The 24,372-nt window shown below is 44.3% G+C and overlaps 1 protein-coding gene across 2 annotated transcripts in view; it reads right to left on the reverse strand.

The window, feature by feature from the left end:
• The window catches only part of LOC144764004 (uncharacterized), a 167,851-nt gene extending 144,785 nt beyond the window's left edge, over window positions 1–23,066 (reverse strand). For both annotated transcript variants that reach the window (XM_078650130.1, XM_078650129.1), the window contains exons 1-2: window positions 22,911–23,066; window positions 2,826–2,984 (exon numbers count right to left, since the gene is read on the reverse strand). In XM_078650130.1, the coding sequence (XP_078506256.1) occupies window positions 2,826–2,984; window positions 22,911–23,010 (259 nt within the window). In that variant the 5' untranslated portion in view covers window positions 23,011–23,066. The remainder of the gene's footprint in view (window positions 1–2,825; window positions 2,985–22,910) is intronic.
• Between the last annotated feature and the right edge of the window lie 1,306 nt (window positions 23,067–24,372).

Below are 24,372 nucleotides of genomic sequence, written 5' to 3' on the forward strand. Positions count from 1 at the left end.
CCCTCCAGCCATGTCCATAATTTGGGCATAACCATTGATGACGCCTTGACAATGCAGTATCAAGCAAACAAGGGTACAGCAGTGTGGCGGGCGGTGCTGAGAGCATCGCCCGCCACAATGCTAAAAATGCAGGATGCGCCCGCCACAATGGCGGGCGCATCCTAATACCCCCCACGGAACCCCCTCACTTATGGTGGGCGGTCCCAATGACCTAGGTTCAAACTCGCAGGGATGGGTGGAAGATCTTTTTCTTATCTTGGTCCGTCCCTCTGGAATACTTTTCCCCTGACTATCCGCCATGAAACTGTCTACACCCGCTTTCGCAGAGCTCTTAAGACCTGGCTATTTGACCAGTAACCCCACTTCACATTGACTCTATTTCTGCATCTAGTCCGTTATGGCGCCGGGAAACCCTTTTTGGGTAGCTTTCACGCCTTATAAATGCAAATTATAAATAAATAAATAGATGTGTGCTCTGACTATGTCTGAGATAATTGTTCTCATGCTCAAGGGTGAAGTTAACCTGCTCACAATAAGCATTTTAACAGAACATTAGGCTTTGAGTGGCTGAATTACGCAGTGTGAAACAGTCACATAAGGTAGGGTCAGGGCTCTAAAATAAAGAAAGAGAAATATTTAAAAAATGACCAGCGTTGTCTGTGAAAACGCAAGAGACAATTCAGCAACAATATTTTTAAAAATATGTATATTTTCCCGGCTACATTTTTGCATCTAAATTTGGATGTAGACATATAGAAAGGCTGAGTGCTGTGTGGAATGTTGTAAAAATAGTTTTCCACTGAAATAAATATTTTGAAAATTATTAAGATTGATTAATACCTGTAAAATTATTTTATTGTGAAATGCTACGGTAATTAAAGTCATGGGTAATAGTCACTTGCCTATGAAACATGTACTTATTAAGGGCATTGTCACTAAAGCACAGATAAAATCAGTCAATTAAGTGCAAAGCCTGTACAATGCACAAAAACAGGTCGTTCACCTTTCTTTCTGAATGTATCCGCTAACAATGCAATATGGTACAACACTATCACCTGTCAATATGATAAAGAGAAAGACATCACAATATCGTAAGACAGAGATACTATTGTACTTACATAATATTATCCACAGGTAGATATGTACCACAATGCTCAGGAAGTGGTATGGGGAACCACTAGATCTCACACTTGCTGCTGCTAACATAGCAATCTAAGCAACCCATGTAAATAAATCCAGTATTTGTAAAGTGCAAACTACTCACCCTTATGGGTCTCAAGGCGCTGGGGGCCGTCGTGGAAATTAAGTGAGCTATTGCCCAGAGTCACATGGTGCTGAGCTGATCTGCCGCCGGAGCCAGGTATCGAACCGTGAACCCTGTGTTCCGAAATCATCTGCCCTGGCCGCTGCAACTCACCTCTCCACTTGCACTCACTTTACCCATGTGCAGGAATGTACATCATGTATTCTCATGATGCAGTTTCAGGTGTGTGTGTGTGTGTGTGTGTGTGTGTGTGTGTGTGTGTGTGTGCGTGTGTGTGTGTGTGTGTGTTTGTGTGTGCGCATGCGCTTTTCTAAGGAATAATAGTTATAAACAATAGGGTGCAATATTGCCTCACCATATTGATTTTCAAGCACAACTCACAGATAAAGCTCCCATGACTTATATCTACGTTTCTATTCATGTAGTGAAAAGAAATGGATGAGTTAATTCTAAGTTTCCCATAGCATGTTTATTTTTCATTACCCTCTGGATACTTCCTCTATGTCTGAGTTTTTTGCTTGTCATAATCAATTTTCTATTGATGTAGTCTTCCTTCTCTTCCCTTTGTATGAACTGGAGTGAAGGATATGGTGACCATTTGGAGCTGGCCGGCATTGCAGGCAGTATATACACTAGCAAGCACCCAGTTCAGACATGAGGTGGTGTATAGAACATCTAAATAATCCAGATAAGGCCAAGTACTAGCTTTGGAAGTGGTGCTCTACACTTTCCAGCACCTTAATTAGAGTATACCTCAAGCACACAGCCTCACCACTTGTCTATGACCAGCACATGTTATTTTGCAATGTCTGATAACCAAGCACTTCAGTTGTCCCTGACATTCTGTCACTGAAAGGAAAGACCCTTGTAAAACATCATGATGTGTTCCATTAGTCATTATGTGACTAGTACATTTTCAAGTCTGAAAATCACTAGTGTCAGTAGTCATGGTGTGCTCTGTAAACCAGATAACTATCTACAAAGTTTAACATATAATAGGAAACCACGAACAAAGGACCAGCTGTTGAAGCTAAGAAGCTCTCCTGCATCACAATAATGCTGGTTTATTAGAGTGAGCCAAACTGTCATTAGCAAGACTGTAGGCCCCTTTTGTGAATTTCTCTTCTTGCTTTCATATGGAAGCAGCCATTATAACATAAAGGCAACATATCCCATGAAAACAAGGGACACAGGAATTGCATATTAAGGTAGGGCCAATGGTCCGCTGAGGAGGGGCTGGATGCAGTCAGCAGTCAACAAACTACCTCTCTCCCTTTGTCCTGAAAGTGCAGACTGCAGGCAGGAGTGGAGTGGGTGGCGAGGAGGAGGTGTGAAGACATTCCTTGAGCTTAATTTCAGCACAACAAAAGAGAAGGTCACAGGTCAAGTACAAGGCCATTGGCATGTCAAAGTACTTTGATGTGCCAATGGGGAGGGGAAATTCTTTTGTCCCCTCACCCCCCCACCCTCGTCAGCCATGTCCCCCCAACTACAAAATCTGGGGGGGATATATGTGCCCCGCGTCCCCCACACTTCCTACGCCTGTGGGTAGGTGCCTTACCTTGCAAAGGGTTCTTGCAACGGAAGCCGCAGCCGTAGTTACAACACTTCTCCTTCCCCGGACACTGCTGGTCAGTACTGCATAGTTTCTCAGTTTTATTCACTTCTCTACAGTCTGTGTAACTAGGAGGCAGCGGGCAAGAGCCACTCTTTACTGCAGCTGAAAAGACAAGGAGATGTGGTTAGATCGAAGAAGTGAGACACTAAAAAACAAATGATTCCTAAAAGAGGTCAGGTAGTAAATGTAACTTCTGGCTAGGCAACTTCTCTTTCCGGATTCATTCACAGCACTTTCTTATGCACCTAAGACACACTTACATGCATAAAAATGTACATTTGCATTCATTAATTCAAACTGCACCTACATCTCTGAATGTGATGTTAGAGCATAAGTCTTCAAACTGTGGGGCGCCCCCCCCCCCCACTCTACCCCACCACTTCACCTTCCATTGTTGCCTCCAGGCACCAGTCATTTGTCTGATCCATGGGTACCCACAAACATTTTCCCGGGGGCCGTAAAGTTTGGTCTATGGTGTGTCCGAGGGGCCGCATTGATGCCAGCGGGGGGTGTAAAGTGGGTGTTGGGGAAGCAAAGCATGTATACGTAGTGGCTGTCTTTAGAAATTAAGGTGTTGTAAGTTAAGAGCCTCGCTACTTCCTTTCTCTAACTGCAATTAACCTTTAAATAGGTGATTGCTCTATATAAAAAAAAATTCCCATGTTAGGGCTGAGTCGAGTAAAAAGCAGCCCTGTGCTGCTGCTGCCCAGGGGGACGCATGTAAAGATCAGGAGGGCCGTATGCGGCCCCGGGTCGTACTATCAGTATCACTGGTCTGAGCCATAGTCAGAGTCGAGATGCAGAGGCGCTAGGAAGGGGTGAAAAAAACAACAACGCCTTGTTACCACGAGAATGGTCTTTTAAAGACCTGTGAAGTACTAGGGTGAAGCTGGCAGCACAAAACCTTCTATGTGTGCGCCCTGGAAGCTGTCTCAGCCCGGGCTGACACGCAGGACCGAAGGGGGGGAATCTTCGCAACTGCAACTTGTCAAAAGAGTATGCCTTTGTTCCGAATTTCTCTTATCTCTTATCCACACTTTGGGGACCCTCCTGCACCCACAGGGTGTGTCCGTACTGCGACACTTTGCAAGTCCAAACCGGTCAGTAAGGAGGTCCTGTATTTTTTTAAGGCCTTTGACGTGGCTGCCGCGAGCGATTTAGAGACTGCCAATTCTAACATGATGCTAAAATCTGTGTCCATAACATATCTTACTGTTGTTTCCTGCCTCATGTACCCATGCTCTTCAGCCATGTCTGCGTGGAGGTGAGTGACAAAGGGGGACTAAGGATTATCAGTGTTCAGCAATGCAATCAGACCCCACGGCCCTAGCTGCTGTTGAAACTTGCAGGGAGGGCAGAGATTGAAATGGGACAGCTCACGGGTGAGACTGCCCACTGGAGCTCTCCTCCATCCATGTGACATCTAAAACTGGAAGCGTGGCTTTCTGCTGCAACATGTGCTGAGGCAGTGGCACCTGTCGCAGCATGACAGTGGCACACCACCGTCACACCCACACTGTCTCTGTGTCAAAGCGGGTGCTGCACAGTGCCCAGAATGAGATGCCAAAAGATTTTATTCCAGAATCAAAGATAAATATTACTACATTTATCACTGAAACTTTAAAGTAAGAAAACAAGGAATGGTACTTATGTTGGCTAGCACAAGCAGCAAAGAAAGAGGATTAGAGAAGGACAATGTCCCCATCTGCTTCTTTATGGATGATCATTTGTTTACTTTGATCACGTTTGTTGTAACTATCCCACTGGAATGCTGGGTATTGTAGTTTTGACGTGCGGCTGTGAATTCCGAGAAAGTAAAGTCTAATCTGAGCCTGTGTCAAAGTTATAGAAACTTAGGGAAAGGATATCTAGATAAAAAATTGCTAATTGCACACAGCGTTCACAATTAAAAAATATATTTCTAAAAGTGAATTGGAAAACTTATAACACAAATGGTCCACACCATAGGTGCAACTAGAGCCAAACATTTTGGGTGTGGGGGAGAGTGGCTAATAAAAATTTCGGGGGAGGGGCTAATTCAGGGGTGAAAAAACAACAAAGCCTTGTTAACAAATAAATGGTCTTTTAAAGACCTGTGAAGTACTCAGGTACGGCTGCGATAAGACGGACACCAGATCAGCCAGCCTACTGCAGCTCAAAAACTGTCGGTATGTGCCCGGGAAGTTGTCTTAGCCCTGGATGATGCACATGACAGGTGGGGGTGAGGGGGTTGATGCCCTCTGAGCCCTATTGGCGTTGCGCACCTGTTAATGACCATGTGTATATTTACATACCTCCGTAAACTAATTACAGATGCTGTTTATTTTATGGTTTCTTTCAGTACCCCCTGGGACCCCACTCTGCCTATTCCTTACATTTGGATTTTACTTTTTACTGCCTTAGTGTGAGAATGCATTTTATAATTAGGAATATAAAGTAGTGTTACCAGAAGAAAAATGCCAGCCATGTGTTGTTTAAAGAGCCTGCAAAGGCTAAACTAAATCAGGTTATGTGAAAAATAAAGCACCAATGTAATTTTTTGTGCTAATTTTTTCTTAGAGCCTTTTCATTTGAACTTTAACATAAGCACAAGCACTAAAAAAATCTTCAGTTTACTCAACACTTACTTTATTTAATAGGATTTGCCCTATACGACCTGGGCTCTGCAGGAGGGAAGGGCTATCAATGATGCAGAGTACCAGTTTCCAGAACTTTTTTGTCAGGTGGTGGTGGGGGGGAGGGTGGGTGGGTGGGGCTCAACGGATGTATGACGTTACAACGCATACTTTTACAACGCCTACCTTTACCACGCAATTTTTACAACGCAGGATCCATTACAACGTAGTACCATTACAACGCATGTTTTTACATCGCAGATACCTTTACAACGCATACCATTACAACGTAAGTATTGGTAAGTATATAATATTTTTTTAATGTAAATTAATTAACATTAATATCATTTAATTTAATTTAATTTAATTAAATTTAATTTAAATTTAATTTTACTTTATTTTTACCCTGTACCCCTGTACCCCCAAAAACCCAAACCTAGCCCTGAACCCTAAAAATACCCCTTTACCTAAAAACCCAAACCTAGCCCTGAACCCTAAAAATACCCCTTTACCCAAAAACCCAAACCTAGCCCTGAACCCTAAAAATACCCCTGTACCCAAAAACCCAAACCTAGCCCTGAACCCTAAAAATACCCCTTTACCCAAAAACCCAAACCTAGCCCTGAACCCTAAAAATACCCCTTTACCCAAAAACCCAAACCTAGCCCTGAACCCTAAAAATACCCCTTTACCTAAAAACCCAAACCTACCCCTGAACCCTAAAAATACCCCTTTACCCAAAAACCCAAACCAAGCCCTGAACCCTAAAAATACCCCTTTACCTAAAAAACCAAACCTACCCCTGAACCCTACAAATACCCCTTTACCCAAAAACCCAAACCTAGCCCTGAACCCTAAAAATACCCCTTTACCCAAAAACCCAAACCTAGCCCTGAACCCTAAAAATACCCCTTTACCTAAAAACCCAAACCTACCCCTGAACCCTAAAAATACCCCTTTACCCAAAAACCCAAACCTAGCCCTGAACCCAAAAAATACCCCTTTACCCAAAAACCCAAACCTATAATATTTTTAATAAAATGATATACTTACCAATACTTACGTTGTAATGGTATGCGTTGTAAAGGTATCTGCGATGTAAAAACATGCGTTGTAATGGTACTTCGTTGTAATGGATCCTGTGTTGTAAAAATTGCGTGGTAAAGGTAGGTCGTTGTAAAAGTTGCGTGGTAAAGGTTGTATACCGGGTTCAACGTGTAAAAAGGTATAGAGGGCTCAGCCGACAAACGTTTGAAGACCTCTGTGTTAGAGGGACTACTAACAAGGAGAGGATGAAGAGATTAAAGACTCAAACATCAAAAGTGGCAAGTCACTGTACTCATTCCTTCTCCCTTTGATAGGAATTATGGGGCAACAGAGAACCAAATTATGAAGCAGCACTGATTAAATTCTACGGCAAGAAAAGAAAAATAAGGTGGCATAATGCGTCAAGTTCTTCTGTGGCAGTATTGTTTCTCTGTTTTGCCGTTTAAAAGTTTCATCTACATGCCCTCAGTTCAGTGCTTAAGTACATCAATCAGTGATTGGAAGGCGAGTCAGCCCAGACATAGGGTCGGCCACAGCACAGGACCACGCGTGGTGCTTTAGTTACTAACTTTTCATTGTTTTGAGTTAGAAATATTTTTCTTAAAATCTACCAATTAAGCAGCAGATTGTGAATTGTGTGGTGCACCCATAGTTATGCAAAAACAATCCCAGCCACAGAATCACTTTTATGAAACAGCCCTGCTTGAAATCTTGGAGCACGCACTCAACTGTACATTGTGTGAATCTGGACAAATCGATTAATGCCCTCCTGTCTAAAAATGAAAATGTGTGCAGAATGTTTGCATGCAACATAAATGCAATTATAAATATGTGAATTGTAATGTTAGGTGAAACTGAACTATGTGTCAGATGTAGGTGGCCAAATACCGAGCGGAAGGTTACCAACCGGTATTTGGCTGAGAGCAATGTAGGTGTGTTTCAACCTAATTGCAAAATACGGAATCACAAAATTGCGATTCCTTATTTTGCTCTTGCATTTAAGGAATAGAAATTGCGATTCCTTAAATGCAATGTAAGTAGCACCAAAAAAAGTGCACTTCAGCCTTAAGGAATCACTAATTACCACCCACTTCAAGTTGGTGGTAAGTAGCAATTTCCTTTAAAAAGCACTTTTTTGCTTTTTTTAAAGTGCCATGTGGCACACATCCATGCCCTATGTGCGCCACATGTGCACACATGCACATTTCGGGGGTGCAACAGGGTGTCCTTTGGACACCCTGGCCCCCTTGCAATAGCTCCCGCTATTTGCGATTGTGTAATACCGAATCGCAAATAGTGAATATTTTCCCATTCATTCCTATGGGCCTCCTAGCTCATAGGAATGACTGGCTAGGTATTCCTAATTAACGAATCTCAATTAGCGATTCGTTATTAAGGAATATTAAGGAATCGCTCATATTTAAGTGATTCCCACCTACATTCAATTTAGCAAGGCCTTCATAGCGATTCGGAAAAAATCGCTATTAAGGACTCGTTAAAATGAATTTACCACCATCTGGCCCTTTGTCTTTTTCCAACTTCTGTCCATGCTGGTCCATGCAGTAAACATTCCAGAGCATAATCACAAAGCTTACTGCACCCAGTCTAGGTGTGCAAACATAAGATTATTGGAAATTATCTAAAGCAGAAAGCGGTTAGAAGCAGCCAGGACAATTCGAAGCGCTCGGAGATCGAACTCCAATCCCAGAGGAGAGTATTTTATTCTGTTGTTTCGGCCCGTGTACCCTGCAGGCACTCACGTGCTCAGGGAACTTCGTGCTTGTCGGTCATTCTACATTAAAGGTGTCCCAGGGATTGTCAGAACAAAGTGTCATTCTTGCTTGAGTGACCTGCAGGACAAAGGTCAGAGCATGACATGTCCTGAGGGCCTGGGTGCATTTACTTCATTGTGATCACCAGCCGGCACCATTACTTGTATACCGGCCTTCATAAAGAAAAAATAACTTTCTGCTGGATGATAGATCAACTTATCTGACGTCAGAGGGCTGCGTTTCATCCCCTGCCGGATGCAGAGGGAATTAAGTTGAGACAGAAATGTTTTCAACAAAGAACACATTCGCAGCAAGGATAGAAGTTGTAATCATAACACTTGGTATTTATGTAGCGCCCAAGTAAACAGACGCAAGTCTGTAAGAAAACTCCTTTTACTGAGATTTAGATAACAGCAGGACCATCGCAGCGCTCCAGCTACCGCTCCTCCCACCAACATCTTCTGTCCAATCCCCGTATCCCTTCCCCATGGAAACCCTCACACTCCAAAGAGGAATGCAAGCACCCAACACATCCTTCCCTCACAAAATAATGGAAGATTTACATGAAAGAATAACAATTGCACCATAATAACGACACAAATCACGTGTACACTGTGTGGTGTAGAGCCCGAGTCCAAATCGGTGAATGCAAATGGTAATTTTAAAGCGCCTGAGAACAAGGATCAATTACGATCCGTTTTGAGTCTCATTGAATTCTACACCAGATTCAACCCCAAATGTGCAGAAATATCCGATTAAGACACTTCTTTCAAAACATCAGCCCGATCACCACACAGGAGGAAGATATGCTCCGAGGATTGCGACCCCACAGTACATTTCTGGCACCCCAAAGCCATAAAATCATTGATGCTTTTGAAAATTTGGTTAAACAAGAAATATTGAACTTACCATTTTTACAATCGGATAAACATGGGAACCTCACACGAAAAGAGAGAAATATATTACAAAAACTGGCGGATAACCCTAACATCATGTGTCAAAATGCCGACAAAGGTGGTGCCCTTGTGATCATGGACACCACCTTTTATGAACAACAAACTGCAGTGCATATTAGTGATTCCAACACCTATGATGTCCTACCAGGGGACCCTACCCCGGAGTTCACTAACAATTTGATTGACATTATCAACAAGGCCTTTGATAACGGTACTATCAACGATAAAACCAGAAGATACTTGACACCCATCAACCCCAGACCACCTGTGCTATATATGCTTCCTAAAATACATAAACATCTAACTAATCCGCCGTTCCGACCCATTGTGTCCACCATAGGAAGTATCCATGAGAACGTGGGTAAATTTTTAGACAAATATCTCCAACCATTTGTTCTTGCTACTGAGTCACATGTCAAAGACACTACGGACTTTCTTCTTAAACTGGAACTTGTCATGAATGAACTGAGACACACCCAACTGATCATGTGTACAGTGGATGTCTGTTCCCTGTATACCTCCATTCCGCACGATGGAGGTATTGAAGCTATCGAACATGTACTGGCTCAGTCAGATCTTGATTCGGATCTCAAAGTTTTTTTGATGCAACTTACCATGTTTACCCTTTACCACAGTTATTTTACTGTTCTAGACAAATGGGTACTACAACTCAACGGAACGGCCATGGGAAATTCAGCAGCTCCTTGCTACGCGAACATTTACATGAGACTTTTTGAGGAATCTCATATCTTATGTCAAAGCAGCTGGCGTGAACATGGCAAGTTATACCTGCGCTACATAGACGACATATTTTTGCTGTGGGAAGGTACCAGTGACACTCTCGTAACCTTTCTGGAAACTTGGAACAACATCAACCAACGGATACAATTTACTTGGGATTACAGTGAGCATTGCGTCCATTATTTGGACGTGGAAGTATTGAGAGAAAAAGGAGAATGGTCTACTACTATTTTCCGTAAACCCACGAATAGAAACTCTACCCTTCATTATAAAAGTTTTCATCGTATGGGTTTGAAGAACAACTTGCCTTATGCTCAACTCCTCCGAGTCAAACGAATTGTTTCTAAAGAAGATGAATGTAAAAAACAGATCAAAATTGTTTTGGATCGCCTCAAAGCACGTGGTTACCCAACCCCCATACTTGACCTGGCAGCCGAGAGGAGCGAGAAATGTTTGAGAACTACATTATTGCAACCTAAATCTAAGACACCGTCTGATCATATGGTGGTAGTTTCCAAATATTCTAAGTCATCTAACCGTTTTCAACATATCATCCGCAAACATTGGTCGATCTTAGCCATGGAACGAGACTTTAAGGGATTATTTAGCAAACCTCCCATGTTTGCATTTACCAGAGGCAAGAACTTAAAAGAAATTCTGAGTCAACCCAGCAATGCAAAAACCAACATAGTTTACTCTGGTCTTAAACCCTGCTATAATTGCAGTAACTGCAATAACTGTATCCTTGGAAATACCATCAATCATCCTATGAAAGGCCACTCTATTAAACTTAAGGTGAATGCAACCTGTAACAGCAGTAATGTTATTTATGTTCTAAAATGCCCCTGTGGCAAATGTTACGTTGGCCATACAGAAAGAAAGATCCGTGTGAGGATCTTAGAACATAAGAGCAACATTCGCACACAGAACCTCAAGTCCACTGTCGCCACCCATTTCATGGAAAATAGACATACTGTGGCACAACTTAAATATCAAATATTGGAACAAGTTCAGATCACGTTGAACAATAAGAACACACTATTAAAGCGTGAGAACTTTTGGATCCGTTTTTTGTCCACGATGGTCCCCCACGGGCTCAATGATCGTATGGAATTTCTCTGTTATTTATAATATATCCACACTGATTACAATTGTCTTCCTTACTTTCTCGCTTTCACCTTTTTAATTTTCTATCCCTTTTTATTCTTTTCTTGGGACTTGGCTGTATACCTCTCACACTCCAACACGGCGACTCTATAGTCTCCGTTTTCCCTTTCCTACATTATATTCTCGTTGGGGATGATCCAGTCCGCTTTCAATGTCGGTTGACTCTGTCATGCTCTTTATGTCGGCTCACAACTTTCTCGCGGTTGATCAACTCAGCTTGAAACTCCGTGGAGTCTGAGCATTTCTCCACATATGTAAGTACCCGGCTTGGGACTTTAGAGCTCTTTTTCTCTTCCTGCTAAACTCGGTGGTTGACTGTTTCTTTTACCGATACTCTCACGGGTGTTTCGCATTATCACAGAGCTCACATTTACGTGTGAGCCAGTACACTGATTACTATGTTATTCTCGATCACCCTTTCAGATCTAATTTTCGGGACATTTTCGTGGCTACCTTTGTTTCACCATTTCTTCTCAGGATTCAACACACTGGGTTAGGTTTCATCTTGGTGATGGCTATTCACTTACACTCGTGGTTCTGAATATATATTTTTTTCACTTTTTATTATCTCGTGTATTGAATTCCCGTATTTCGTAGTGATTATTGTCATATTCAGATTTTTTTGTAGAGTAATCCCCTGACGAAGGGCTCTGCCCGAAATGCATCGGGATATGTGATAATGTGTGTACAATAACATATTCAACCATATGTGGATTACAGTTACCTTTATGATTTGGAATCAAAGACATTTCCTCAATATGTCAAAATAAACTTTGAAAGATGGATATCTTTAACTGGCGCATGAACTCATAATTACCATTTGTGTATGGAAATAGACCAGTTGGTCCCACTTGCGTTGTGCTCAGAGGTGTTCTCTCCCTAGGCGGGGGAGCTGTACTTTAGTTCTTCACTTCTCACTGCCTGGCCAGACAGAGTTTTCCTCTAGTAGCACACCTCAACCCATTACAACTCTCTACCACGGATTAATTTCGCTGTGCGAGTTCACCTTCTCCATTGTTATTACTTCCTTTCTGTCCTTGGATCTCAGCACGCAGTCACCATGAATTTTGATTCGGTCTCCGGTATGACCGACCAAAAAGCTAGCACCTTTGCTAACACTACTGAGGATGCTGATAAAATATATGGTATGATACAGGACGACATTACCGCCACCGGTAACACTCGCAGTGTGGAGAGCAACCTTCGACAATTACTCTACTTACTCAAAAAACAATCTAATCAGAAGCTACATGCTAGTACCCTGATCCGGTACTATCGTGTCCAACGGATCCCACGGGGCCTACGGGTCCCCTTAAAACCTCTACTTTGCAAGAACAATGCTAAATTTGTTGAACGCTGGTATTCTATTTTGAGCAAATGTTCCCTCGATCTGATCCTTCTGATCGTGGAGGAACTATCAAAAACATTGGACGAACTGTCCCATGAAATCACCTGCGTAAAAAAAGAGCTGGACGATGCCATGACCACTGAAGAACTCAATAAAATGTTGGAGGATGTGACCATCCAACTAGATAAACACACACGTGAAACGCAAGAAAGAAAACTACGGAAATTCAAGAGAGACACCATAGACTATAAGCTCGGCGAGGTGTACACCTGGGCAGAGGTGTACGCCCGCCGACGCCCTAACAAACCTTATAATCCTTTTTCCGCTAATGAAACTTCATCTTCTGAAGAAGACCAAAGACAAAGGCCGACTTCCGCCAGAACGGATGTCGAATCACAGATACCAAGCACCTCCACTGACTCTGCGGTTCATTTTTTAGAATCAGGTCCAGATCAACAAAAAGATCCGGGACGGGAAAAACCCGCCGAGGAAATAGAAAAAACTCCACCAACAACCAAAAGCAAAAAGACAAAGGGAAAACGCTGAATACCGATGATAACCTTGTCATTAACATTTCTTCGACTGTGTTGTCTATCGAAGAAATCAATACTCTACAAAAGGGCCAATCATTTGTTCCTACCACTTGAACCAATACGTTGGAGCTTGACGTGAGTGCCTTCAAACTTATTCGAAATATCCGATTAAGACACTTCTTTCAAAACATCAGCCCGATCACCACACAGGAGGAAGATATGCTCCGAGGATTGCGACCCCACAGTACATTTCTGGCACCCCAAAGCCATAAAATCATTGATGCTTTTGAAAATTTGGTTAAACAAGAAATATTGAACTTACCATTTTTACAATCGGATAAACATGGGAACCTCACACAAAAAGAGAGAAATATATTACAAAAACTGGCGGATAACCCTAACATCATGTGTCAAAATGCCGACAAAGGTGGTGCCCTTGTGATCATGGACACCACCTTTTATGAACAACAAATTGCAGTGCATATTAGTGATTCCAACACCTATGATGTCCTACCAGGGGACCCTACCCCGGAGTTCACTAACAATTTGATTGACATTATCAACAAGGCCTTTGATAACGGTACTATCAACGATAAAACCAGAAGATACTTGACACCCATCAACCCCAGACCACCTGTGCTATATATGCTTCCTAAAATACATAAACATCTAACTAATCCGCCGTTCCGACCCATTGTGTCCACCATAGGAAGTATCCATGAGAACGTGGGTAAATTTTTAGACAAATATCTCCAACCATTTGTTCTTGCTACTGAGTCACATGTCAAAGACACTACGGACTTTCTTCTTAAACTGGAACTTGTCATGAATGAACTGAGACACACCCAACTGATCATGTGTACAGTGGATGTCTGTTCCCTGTATACCTCCATTCCGCACGATGGAGGTATTGAAGCTATCGAACATGTACTGGCTCAGTCAGATCTTGATTCGGATCTCAAAGTTTTTTTGATGCAACTTACCATGTTTACCCTTTACCACAGTTATTTTACTGTTCTAGACAAATGGGTACTACAACTCAACGGAACGGCCATGGGAAATTCAGCAGCTCCTTGCTACGCGAACATTTACATGAGACTTTTTGAGGAATCTCATATCTTATGTCAAAGCAGCTGGCGTGAACATGGCAAGTTATACCTGCACTACATAGACGACATATTTTTGCTGTGGGAAGGTACCAGTGACACTCTCGTAACCTTTCTGGAAACTTGGAACAACATCAACCAACGGATACAATTTACTTGGGATTACAGTGAGCATTGCGTCCATTATTTGGACGTGGAAGTATTGAGAGAAAAAGGAGAATGGTCTACTACTATTTTCCGTAAACCCACGGATAGAAACTCTACCCTTCATTATAAAAGTTTTCATCGTATGGGTTTGAAGAACAACTTGCCTTATGCTCAACTCCTCCGAGTCAAATGAATTGTCTCTAAAGAAGATGAATGTAAAAAACAGATCAAAATTGTTTTGGATCGCCTCAAAGCACGTGGTTACCCAACCCGCATACTTGACCTGGCAGCCGAGAGGAGCGAGAAATGTTTGAGAACTACATTATTGCAACCTAAATCTAAGACACCGTCTGATCGTATGGTGGTAGTTTCCAAATATTCTAAGTCATCTAACCGTTTTCAACATATCATCCGCAAACATTGGTCGATCTTAGCCATGGAACCAGACTTTAAGGGATTATTTAGCCAACCTCCCATGTTTGCATTAACCAGAGGCAAGAACTTAAAAGAAATTCTGAGTCAACCCAGCAATGCAAAAACCAACATAGTTTACTCTGGTCTTAAACCCTGCTATAATTGCAGTAACTGCAATAACTGTATCCTTGGAAATACCATCAATCATCCTATGAAAGGCCACTCTATTAAACTTAAGGTGAATGCAACCTGTAACAGCAGTAATGTTATTTATGTTCTAAAATGCCCCTGTGGCAAATGTTACGTTGGCCATACAGAAAGAAAGATCCGTGTGAGGATCTTAGAACATAAGAGCAACATTCGCACACAGAACCTCAAGTCCACTGTCGCCACCCATTTCATGGAAAATAGACATACTGTGGCACAACTTAAATATCAAATATTGGAACAAGTTCAGATCACGTTGAACAATAAGAACACACTATTAAAGCGTGAGAACTTTTGGATCCGTTTTTTGTCCACGATGGTCCCCCACGGGCTCAATGATCGTATGGAATTTCTCTGTTATTTATAATATATCCACACTGATTACAATTGTCTTCCTTACTTTCTCGCTTTCACCTTTTTAATTTTCTATCCCTTTTTATTCTTTTCTTGGGACTTGGCTGTATACCTCTCACACTCCAACATGGCGACTCTATAGTCTCCGTTTTCCCTTTCCTACATTATATTCTCGTTCGGGACGATCCAGTCCGCTTTCTATGTCGGTTGACTCTGTCATGCTCTTTATGTCGGCTCACAACTTCCTCGCAGTTGATCCACTCAGCTTGGAACTCCGTGGAGTCTGAGCATTTCTCCACATATGTAAGTACCCGGCTTGGGACTTTAGAGCTCTTTTTCTCTTCCTGCTAAACTCGGTGGTTGACTGTTTCTTTTACCGATACTCTCACGGGTGTTTCGCATTATCACAGAGCTCACATTTACGTGTGAGCCAGTACACTGATTACTATGTTATTCTCGATCACCCTTTCAGATCTAATTTTCGGGACATTTTCGTGGCTACCTTTGTTTCACCATTTCTTCTCAGGATTCAACACACTGGGTTAGCTTTCATCTTGATGATGGCTATTCACTTACACTCGTGGTACTGAATATATTTTTGTTTTCACTTTTTATTATCTCGTGTATTGAATTCCCGTATTTCGTAGTGATTATTGTCATATTCAAATTTTTTTGTAGAGTAATCCCCTGACGAAGGGCTCTGCCCGAAATGCATCGGGATATGTGATAATGTGTGTACAATAACATATTCAACCATATGTGGATTACAGTTACCTTTATGATTTGGAATCAAAGACATTTCCTCAATATGTCAAAATAAACTTTGAAAGATGGATATCTTTAACTGGCGCATGAACTCATAATTACCATTTGTGTATGGAAATAGACCAGTTGGTCCCACTTGCGTTGTGCTCAGAGGTGTTCTCTCCCTAGGCGGGGGAGCTGTACTTTAGTTCTTCACTTCTCACTGCCTGGCCAGACAGTGTTTTCCTCTAGTAGCACACCTCAACCGATTACAACTCTCTACCATGGATTAATTTCGCTGTGCGAGTTCCCCTTCTCCAGAAAAAACGTTCAACATGCAGGATTTACTTAAAAAGAACGTTCGATTTGTGTGCCTTGAGGGCTGCAACCAAGAATTGCAATGTATCAGAAAGGGGTTTTTCCATGCAATTGCTTTAATCCATTTGATACTCAGGACAAAAGTATCATCATGACTGTAGCCTGTCAGATGGGCCTCTGCGGCCTCCCACAGGGATCCTCCCTCAGCCCGACGCTGTTCAACGTCTACATGGCGCCTCCTGCACGCATCGCCCGATATCACGACCTCAACATAATCTCCTACGCCGACGATACACAACTGATCCTCTCCCTCACCAAGGACCCCCTCACTGTCAAATCCAACCTACAGCAGGGAATGAAGGCCGTCGCCGACTGGATGGATGATAGCCGCCTTAAGAAAGAGATCCTCATCCTCGACCCAATCCCTCAGCTTTGGACCATTCCTGGTGGCCCGCAACTCTGGGAACCCCCCCCCCCGCGCACCCTCCAACCATGCACGCAACCTGGGAGTCATCCTTGATTTGAAACTCACCATGACCAAACAAGTCAACGCGGTCTCCTCCTCCTGCTTCAACATCCTCCGTATGCTCCGCGAAATCTACAGATGATCCCGACAGACACAAGGAAAACAGTCACCCAGGCCCTAGTCAGCAGCAGACTCGACTATGGAAACGCCCTCTACACCGGAGCCCCGGCCAAGCTCATCAAAAGACTGCAAAGAATCCAGAATGCCTCTGCATGCCTGATCCTCGACGTCCCGCGCCGTGACCACATCACCCCCCACCTGAGGAACCTGCACTGGCTCCCTGTCAACAGAAGAATCTCCTTCAATCTCCTGAACCACGCACACAAGGCACTCCACAAGACCGGCCCATCCTATTTCAACAGTCGACTCTCCTACTACATACCCAACAGGAATCTCCGCTCCGCTGACCTCTCCCTGGCTACCATCCCACGCATCCGCAGAACCACAGCCAGAGGCAAATCCTTCTCCCACCGCGCCGCCAAGACCTGGAACACCCTCCCCCTCATCCTACGACAAACGGAAGACCTTCTAACCTTCAGGAGACAACTCAAGACCTGGCTGTTTGACCAGTAGCAACAGCAACCCCTTCCTCCCTACCCCTCAGCGCCTTGAAACCCTTGCGGGTATGTAGTGCGCTTTACAAATTATATGATTGATTTATTGATTGATTGGTGATGTGCTTCCGCACCGCATGGATGGCAAGGATGAAGTTGTAGCTTTGTCTCTAGGCGCTTAAAGGGAGCAGAGTCATCTTATTCAATAATCAAGAGTGAGCCATTAGCGTGTTGGTGGGGTATTGGTAATTTTAAAACATACTTGTGGGGCACAAGTTTCACGGTGCGAGCTGATCACAAATCTCATGTTCAACTTCAACCACCAAAGGTATGGAACGTGCCACACCAAGAATTGCCAAATGGCATACAGTCTTCAGCAATATGATTAACACGTGGAGTACGTCCCTGGAGCCAAAAATGTACTGGCGGATTGCATGTCTCGCCCCCCTTTCTGTGATCAGTGCGGGAATAATGAAACCACAGATGAAGATGGCAAGCAGTACCATCAATGTGTTGCTAGTGTTTAAACCTGTTTCTGAGCAATTCTTCCAGTTTCTCACAGTGAATAATAAAGCAAGAGAAAATACACCACCAGGCAAAAATATGAGTTTTGTTACCTGATCTGTTCACTTTTGTGTTCCTGGACTTGTGCTGTCTGGAATGTGGTGTGGGTGTGATGTTGAGGGTAGAATACTATGAGAGGTCTTCCATCAGGTGTCAGTGGGCTTGGAGCTTCAGAGTACCCTGAGATGAGATGGAGTCAATACCTACTCCTGGTGGGTCCAGGGGTACAACTGAGAATCTCACTACTTATACCTAAGAAGATGTAACTTCAACTTAATGATCAGTAATAAATCCTGCCTACTTGATCCTCCAGCATCCAGTCATTCATTCATGACTGAGCTTCCGTGTCAAATCATCAGTTTCAGAACCTTCATCCAATGCCACAATCTATCCTCAAAACAAATATAAAGTGATCATCTGCACCCAGTGTCTGCTGAATAATCTGTTTATACTCAAACTAAATTCAAGATAACCTGTCACCCAAGGAGCACCCAGAAATGCACATGTCCCCTGTTGGTTGTTAGCAGAATACTGTAACACAATATTATCTAACAGAACTATTAAGTCCAAACTGTTGTTTACAAAAATATCACCCAATTGGAGTTGACAATTTACACCAAATAGACCAACATATTTGTAAAGGGCGCCTCTATTGCCCAATAGAGTCTAGCACTCTGTTAGTGAGCGACAGACAAAAAACATGCAGAGTGCATGTCACATGACTTGCGACATGCGTCTCTGACACAGGAAGATATACTCGGTGTCAGACCCCGTTCGGGAGCAACAGGGTAGACATGGTCTACAAGGCCCCAACCATATACAGTCCTACTGTGGCTCTGCAAACTGGGCAAGTACAAGCCTTTCCACACCCGACTCTCACTGTAGTGAGGGAAAGCAATCAGAGGAGTCTCAGGGAGGCGGTGTGGAGGGCATGTACGCAGAACTCAACAATCAATCAATAGACACAAAGATTTAGTGGCCAGTTTAGTGCTTGTCCTTCTGGAGCAAAGAAAATATTTGTGATCACACATGAATACTAAATACTACAGTCTGATTGAAGAGTGTTGGTTAACACCTCAGATCATGATTTCATGTGCTGGTGCCACACCCACTCCCCAGATTCCTATAAGTAGTAGACATTATCTCAGGAGAAGGTACTGGTTGGATCTCACCAATGCTGAGACCCTAGTCTCACCCCAAATTACAGAGGGGACTGCAGAGCTTCCTGCTATACTTCAATTATTGAAGATGTTTTGTGTGACCCTTGACAATGCACGTAGGTCGCTCCCCCAACACACAACTCTGCCCTGTGTGCCCTGACGCTGCCGCTACTGTATAAGTCGAGGCCCTCCTCCACTCGCAGGCTATCCCCAGTGCCTCATCCCTGGCGGCCAGTGGTAGGCCTTAGGTTTGTATCTCTGTCACTGTCCGTTCCCCGTATTGCCTGCTCTTTTGTCTGTGCCCGTGTTGCTTGCCTTCTGTTCCCTTTCACTGCCCCTGATTTGTGCCCGTTTTTTGCCTTCTGTTTCCTTTTATTGCATTCTGTTTCCTTGATTTGTGCCCGTTTTTGCCTTCTGATTCCCCCTCACTGCCCCTGATGTGTACCGGTGTTTTGCCTTCTGTTTCTTTCTGTTGCCTTCTGTTTCCCTGATTTAAGCCTGTCTTGCCTTCTGTTTCCCCCTCGCTGCCCTTGATTGAGCCCTCACCGCTCCTATTCTTGATACTGTGTCCCCTGCGGTCCCGCCCCCTTGTGCTGGTATCGTAGCGGTGGTGCTCGTCGTGGCGTGTCCTGGGACCAGGGGTTCCTACCTCCCAGCTGCTGCTCCCTCCCACATCCCCATATATGGCTGCCGCTGTGCGGCCGAGCCCCTGGCACGCCAAAGGTGCGACTAAGGCAAGCAAAAGGCGCGCCTTTGGCAAGCCGGTCTGTTCCCGTCCAAGCCTGGGCCGCGCCCAGCGCCAGAACCCCTGGTCCCAGGACACGCCACGACGAGCACCACCGCTACGATACCAGCACAATCCACGCTCTCAACCCCGGACGGACCCACACCTGCTGCAAGGCCGCCCCAAAACGCACACACTTCACCTGCCGGAACTGCAGCTACACCAGCCTCAGAGCCACCGAACAACCCGCCAAGAAAGAACTCTACCACCTCCGATGCATCCTACTGAACATCCGCTCCGCATGCAAACACGCCGTCAGGCTCTGGACCCTCACATAATCCCCGGCAATTGCCTTCCTGACAGAGACCTGGATGAACGACTCCTCCGCACCCGACATCGCCATTGCCATCCCAGAAGGCTACAAGTTCACCCGCAGAGACTGCACCAACGGAGTCGGAGGAGGAATCGCATCGTCCACAAGAACAGCATTAGGGTCTCGACCAGCACCGACGACAAGCTAATCACTGCCGAACACATGCATTTCCAGATCCACACAGACCCCAACTCCACCCTCAGAGGCACCCTCGTCTACAGACCCTCCGGACCCAGACCCCAGTTCAGTGACTTCTTTTCCGACTTCATCAGCACGCACGCCCTGACCTCCACCGACTACATCCTCCTGGGAGATCTGAACTTTCACCTGGAGAACAACAACGACAGCAACTGGACAACCCAAATCGATAACCTCACAAACCTCAGACTAAGGCAACTCTTCACAACGCCTATCCACGCCGCAGGCCACACGCTTGTCCCAATCTTCTCTGCAAGCCCCCACGTCGCCTTCAGCCACACCACCAAACTCCTCTGGACCGACCACCGCTGCATCCACTTCTCCTTCCAGAAACCCACCACACACCACTGCGCCCAACAGATCCTTCGCCTCTGCTGGAGAATAATCACCCAAAGCCAACTACACGCAACACTCGCTCTCAGCCCACCCACCGAACCCTCCAACACTGACGACACTGCCCACAACCTCCGACGATGGATCAGCGATTGCGCAAACACCCTCGCCCCGCTGAAGAAACCCCCTCACAGAGACAGCAGCAAGAGGGCCAGCTGGTTCACCCCAGAACTCCTAGCTTCCAAGCGAGCCTGCCGGAAAATACAAAAGAAATGGCACAGCGAACAGACTCCAGACAGTCACGCAGCCCAGAAGGATGCTACCCGCAACCACCATCAGCTCATCAGGACTGCCAAGAGGACCTCCTTCAAAACCGCCTCGACAACAACACGCACAACAACAAGGAGCTCTTCGACATCGTGAAGGAATTCTCCAACCCAAGCTCCAACACCAACGACATCCCGCCGTCGCAAGCCCTGTGTGACTCCCTTGCAACTTTCTTCCACCGCAAGATAGCAGACATCTATGACAGTTTCAACACCCAGACAGCCCCAACAGACAGCAGCACAACATACTCCCCGCACACCATCGACCACGACCCCCTGCTAGCCTGGACCAGCGTGAGCATCGATTACATCATCAAGACCATGAGCACAATCCACACTAGCTGCCTGTCAGACCCATTCCCGCACCACATCTTCAACAAAGTCAGCAGCTCCATTGCACCCCACCTACGCAACATCATAAATCTCTCCCACAAGACAGTGACCTTCCCAGAGAGCTGGAAACACGCCGAGATCAACACCCTACTGAAAAAACCTAAGGCAGACCCTAGAGACCTCAAGAACTTCCGGCCCATCTCGCTGCTCCCGTTCCCGGCCAAGGTCATCGAGAAGATCGTCAACAGACAGCTAACCCGATACCTCGAAGAAAACAGAATCCTGGACCCTTCTACATATATCCTTTCATTCATTCATTCAAAGAAGGGTTCTTTCAGTCCATGGTAACAGACTTGGCTCACCGTCTGACCAAGCATAGAATGCATTTGTAAAGCAAATGTTCCCCCCAGGGTGTTCAAATAAGAGATTTTTTATTGATACCCAACTCTATGGTACTCATCTGATCGACCTTAGCAAGATGAAGGAGTAAGTGGCCCTGCCAGGATTCAAACCTGTCGCCATTAGTTCAAATACAGGTCTCTGGAGTGGGTCTATCAGTGCACTGAGCTAGCAGACACGGGTAGGTGACTCTCAAGACACAACTCGCCATACACAATGTCCACAACCTCTCCAGCCCCGTCAATGAGCACCTCACACCTGGGTGGGGCACCCAGATTACGTAGGCGCAGTTAGAGCACACCAATCATGGTGTACAGGATATAAATACACTTCATATAAAGACACATCAGAATTTTGCGCCAGTGTAACATCCCAGAAAAGAAAGTGTGAAAACAAATGTTAGCTTCTAGATCATTTTGTGCCACTATGATTGTTTATTTAACACACAAAACACTTCATCCATTAAGGCCTTTGCTCATAAAAATAAAAAATGCAAGTATACTGATTTTACTCGGTTTGTGCTAAGCTGGAACCAAAAACTGATCTTACTTATTTTGTTCAAGCTACATTTTTTCTTTCGCATTTTAAATAAACAAATTAGCAAAAACAGTAAGTTTTCATTCACTAAATAGGGGCGAAAGAGATTTGCGCCACATGCTTGTCAAAAATGCAAATAAAACTCGGTTTCCCTCAAAATACTCTAACAAGCAGCAACTATTCTCTCTCTCTCTATCTTACTTTCTCTCTCTCTCTCGCTCTCTCTCTGTCTTTCTTTCTCTCTCTCTCCCTCTCTCTTTCGTTCTTTCTCTCTCTATCTTTCTTTCTCTTTCTCTCTCTCTCTCTTTCTCTCTCTCTTCTCTCTCTCTCTTTCTCTCTCTCTCTCTCTCTCTCTCTTTCGTTCTTTCTCTCTCTATCTCTCTCTCTTTCTCGCTCTTTCCCTGTCTCTCTTCTCTTTCTTTTCTCTCTCTCTTCTCTCTTTCTCTACCTCTCTCTCTTTCTTTCTCTCTCTCTTTCTCTTCTCTCTCTCTCTCTTCTCTCTCTCTCTCTCTCTCGCCCGCTTCACACCCACCTCCTGGGAGCTCATCTCCCAGCGCGCGGGCCAGCGCCGTGCAGAGGATGAGAAGGACCAGGGGGCCCAGGAGGGTCAGGGGGGCAGCTGAGGCCTTCATGCTGCAGTCAGGCGGCTCTGGGTCCGCGCCCCTGGGCGGCCTCGCATTTATAGCGCAGCTCAGGTGAAGGGGCGGAGCCCTGGACCTGACAGTGATTGACAGGCCCGTCCTGAACCCACGCCTGGCCCCTTTCACAACTGTGGCTTTCACAATCCCAACCTTTCGGAGCTGGGAACCCTCAGGCGCTGGGGAGCAGTGTCCTGGGAACACCCTTCGTGCAGAGCGGTGAATCATTCAATCTCTCGATTACTCCTCGGGGTTGTTGGTCTCTGTCCGCCTGTCTCTCTGCAGCTTTCAGTTCGGCTGTATCCCCGCGTCTGCTGGGAAATCTTAGAGACATTTTCAGCATATTTTTTCTGGCAGAAAGCACGAGGTAGTTTTGCCCTCAAACCTTTGCACATGCTCTGTTACAATGCATGCACGGCTGGCAGCGACGTCACAGTCATCACCGCAATTTAGTTATTTATTTATTTTTCAATCCAATTCAAAATATCTTTATTCGATTATTGTGTGCAATAATACAAGTACAAATAAATTACAAATCTACAATTTAAAAAGAGAATATAAAAATACAATAATTCATTGGATTCGTAAGCAAGACAATTAAATTTTTAGAGTGCAATTACAATTATAAATACATTTGTAAAGTGCAGTTATGTAGTCATACGTTTCCTAATAATCATCACATTCCTTAGGAACAAAGCTGTTGTCGCTACAGATACATGATTATCTAACGCTTGCATACTAATCATCGCCGCACGGCAATGACGAAACCCTAAAACTCTTAAGAATGGCAATAGGACAATTTTCCTCATTTCATGATACAGTTTACAAAATAAGAATACATGAATGGTGCTCTGGGGGGAGACATTATCACAGGGACAACATAGTGGATCGTGCGTCCAGTTGTTAATCGTAGGAAAGCTAACCAATCTGTGGAAGAAATTGAATCTGAAGCGTGAAAGTAAGAAACGCTCATAGTTGTTATTTACATAGATTAAATAGGGCTGAATCTTAAAAGTTGCTAAAACCAATTGGTGCTGCTGGACAGAAGGTTTTAAGACCTCCACAGCATATTTATTTATTTATTTAATGCGAATTTATATAGCGCGAACATAACCTGAAGGTGTCAGAGCGATTTACATTTAAAAACCAGTTGCGATGCATAAGGATTTAGGATTACATGCGTTACATAAAAGATACAAACTGAAAAAAATGCAAATGTACAAGTTATAAAGTCACACAAGGAAGAGATATTCAAGGAAGGGATACGAATGGATATACTCTACGAGTCACATAGGAATGGTAGAGTACAAAGGTCTACTGCATATACTAGTGATTAGAGTTATCTCTCTCTCTCTC

Source organism: Lissotriton helveticus, chromosome 6 (genome assembly GCF_964261635.1).
Source record: "Lissotriton helveticus chromosome 6, aLisHel1.1, whole genome shotgun sequence".
Lineage (NCBI taxonomy): Eukaryota > Metazoa > Chordata > Amphibia > Caudata > Salamandridae > Lissotriton > Lissotriton helveticus.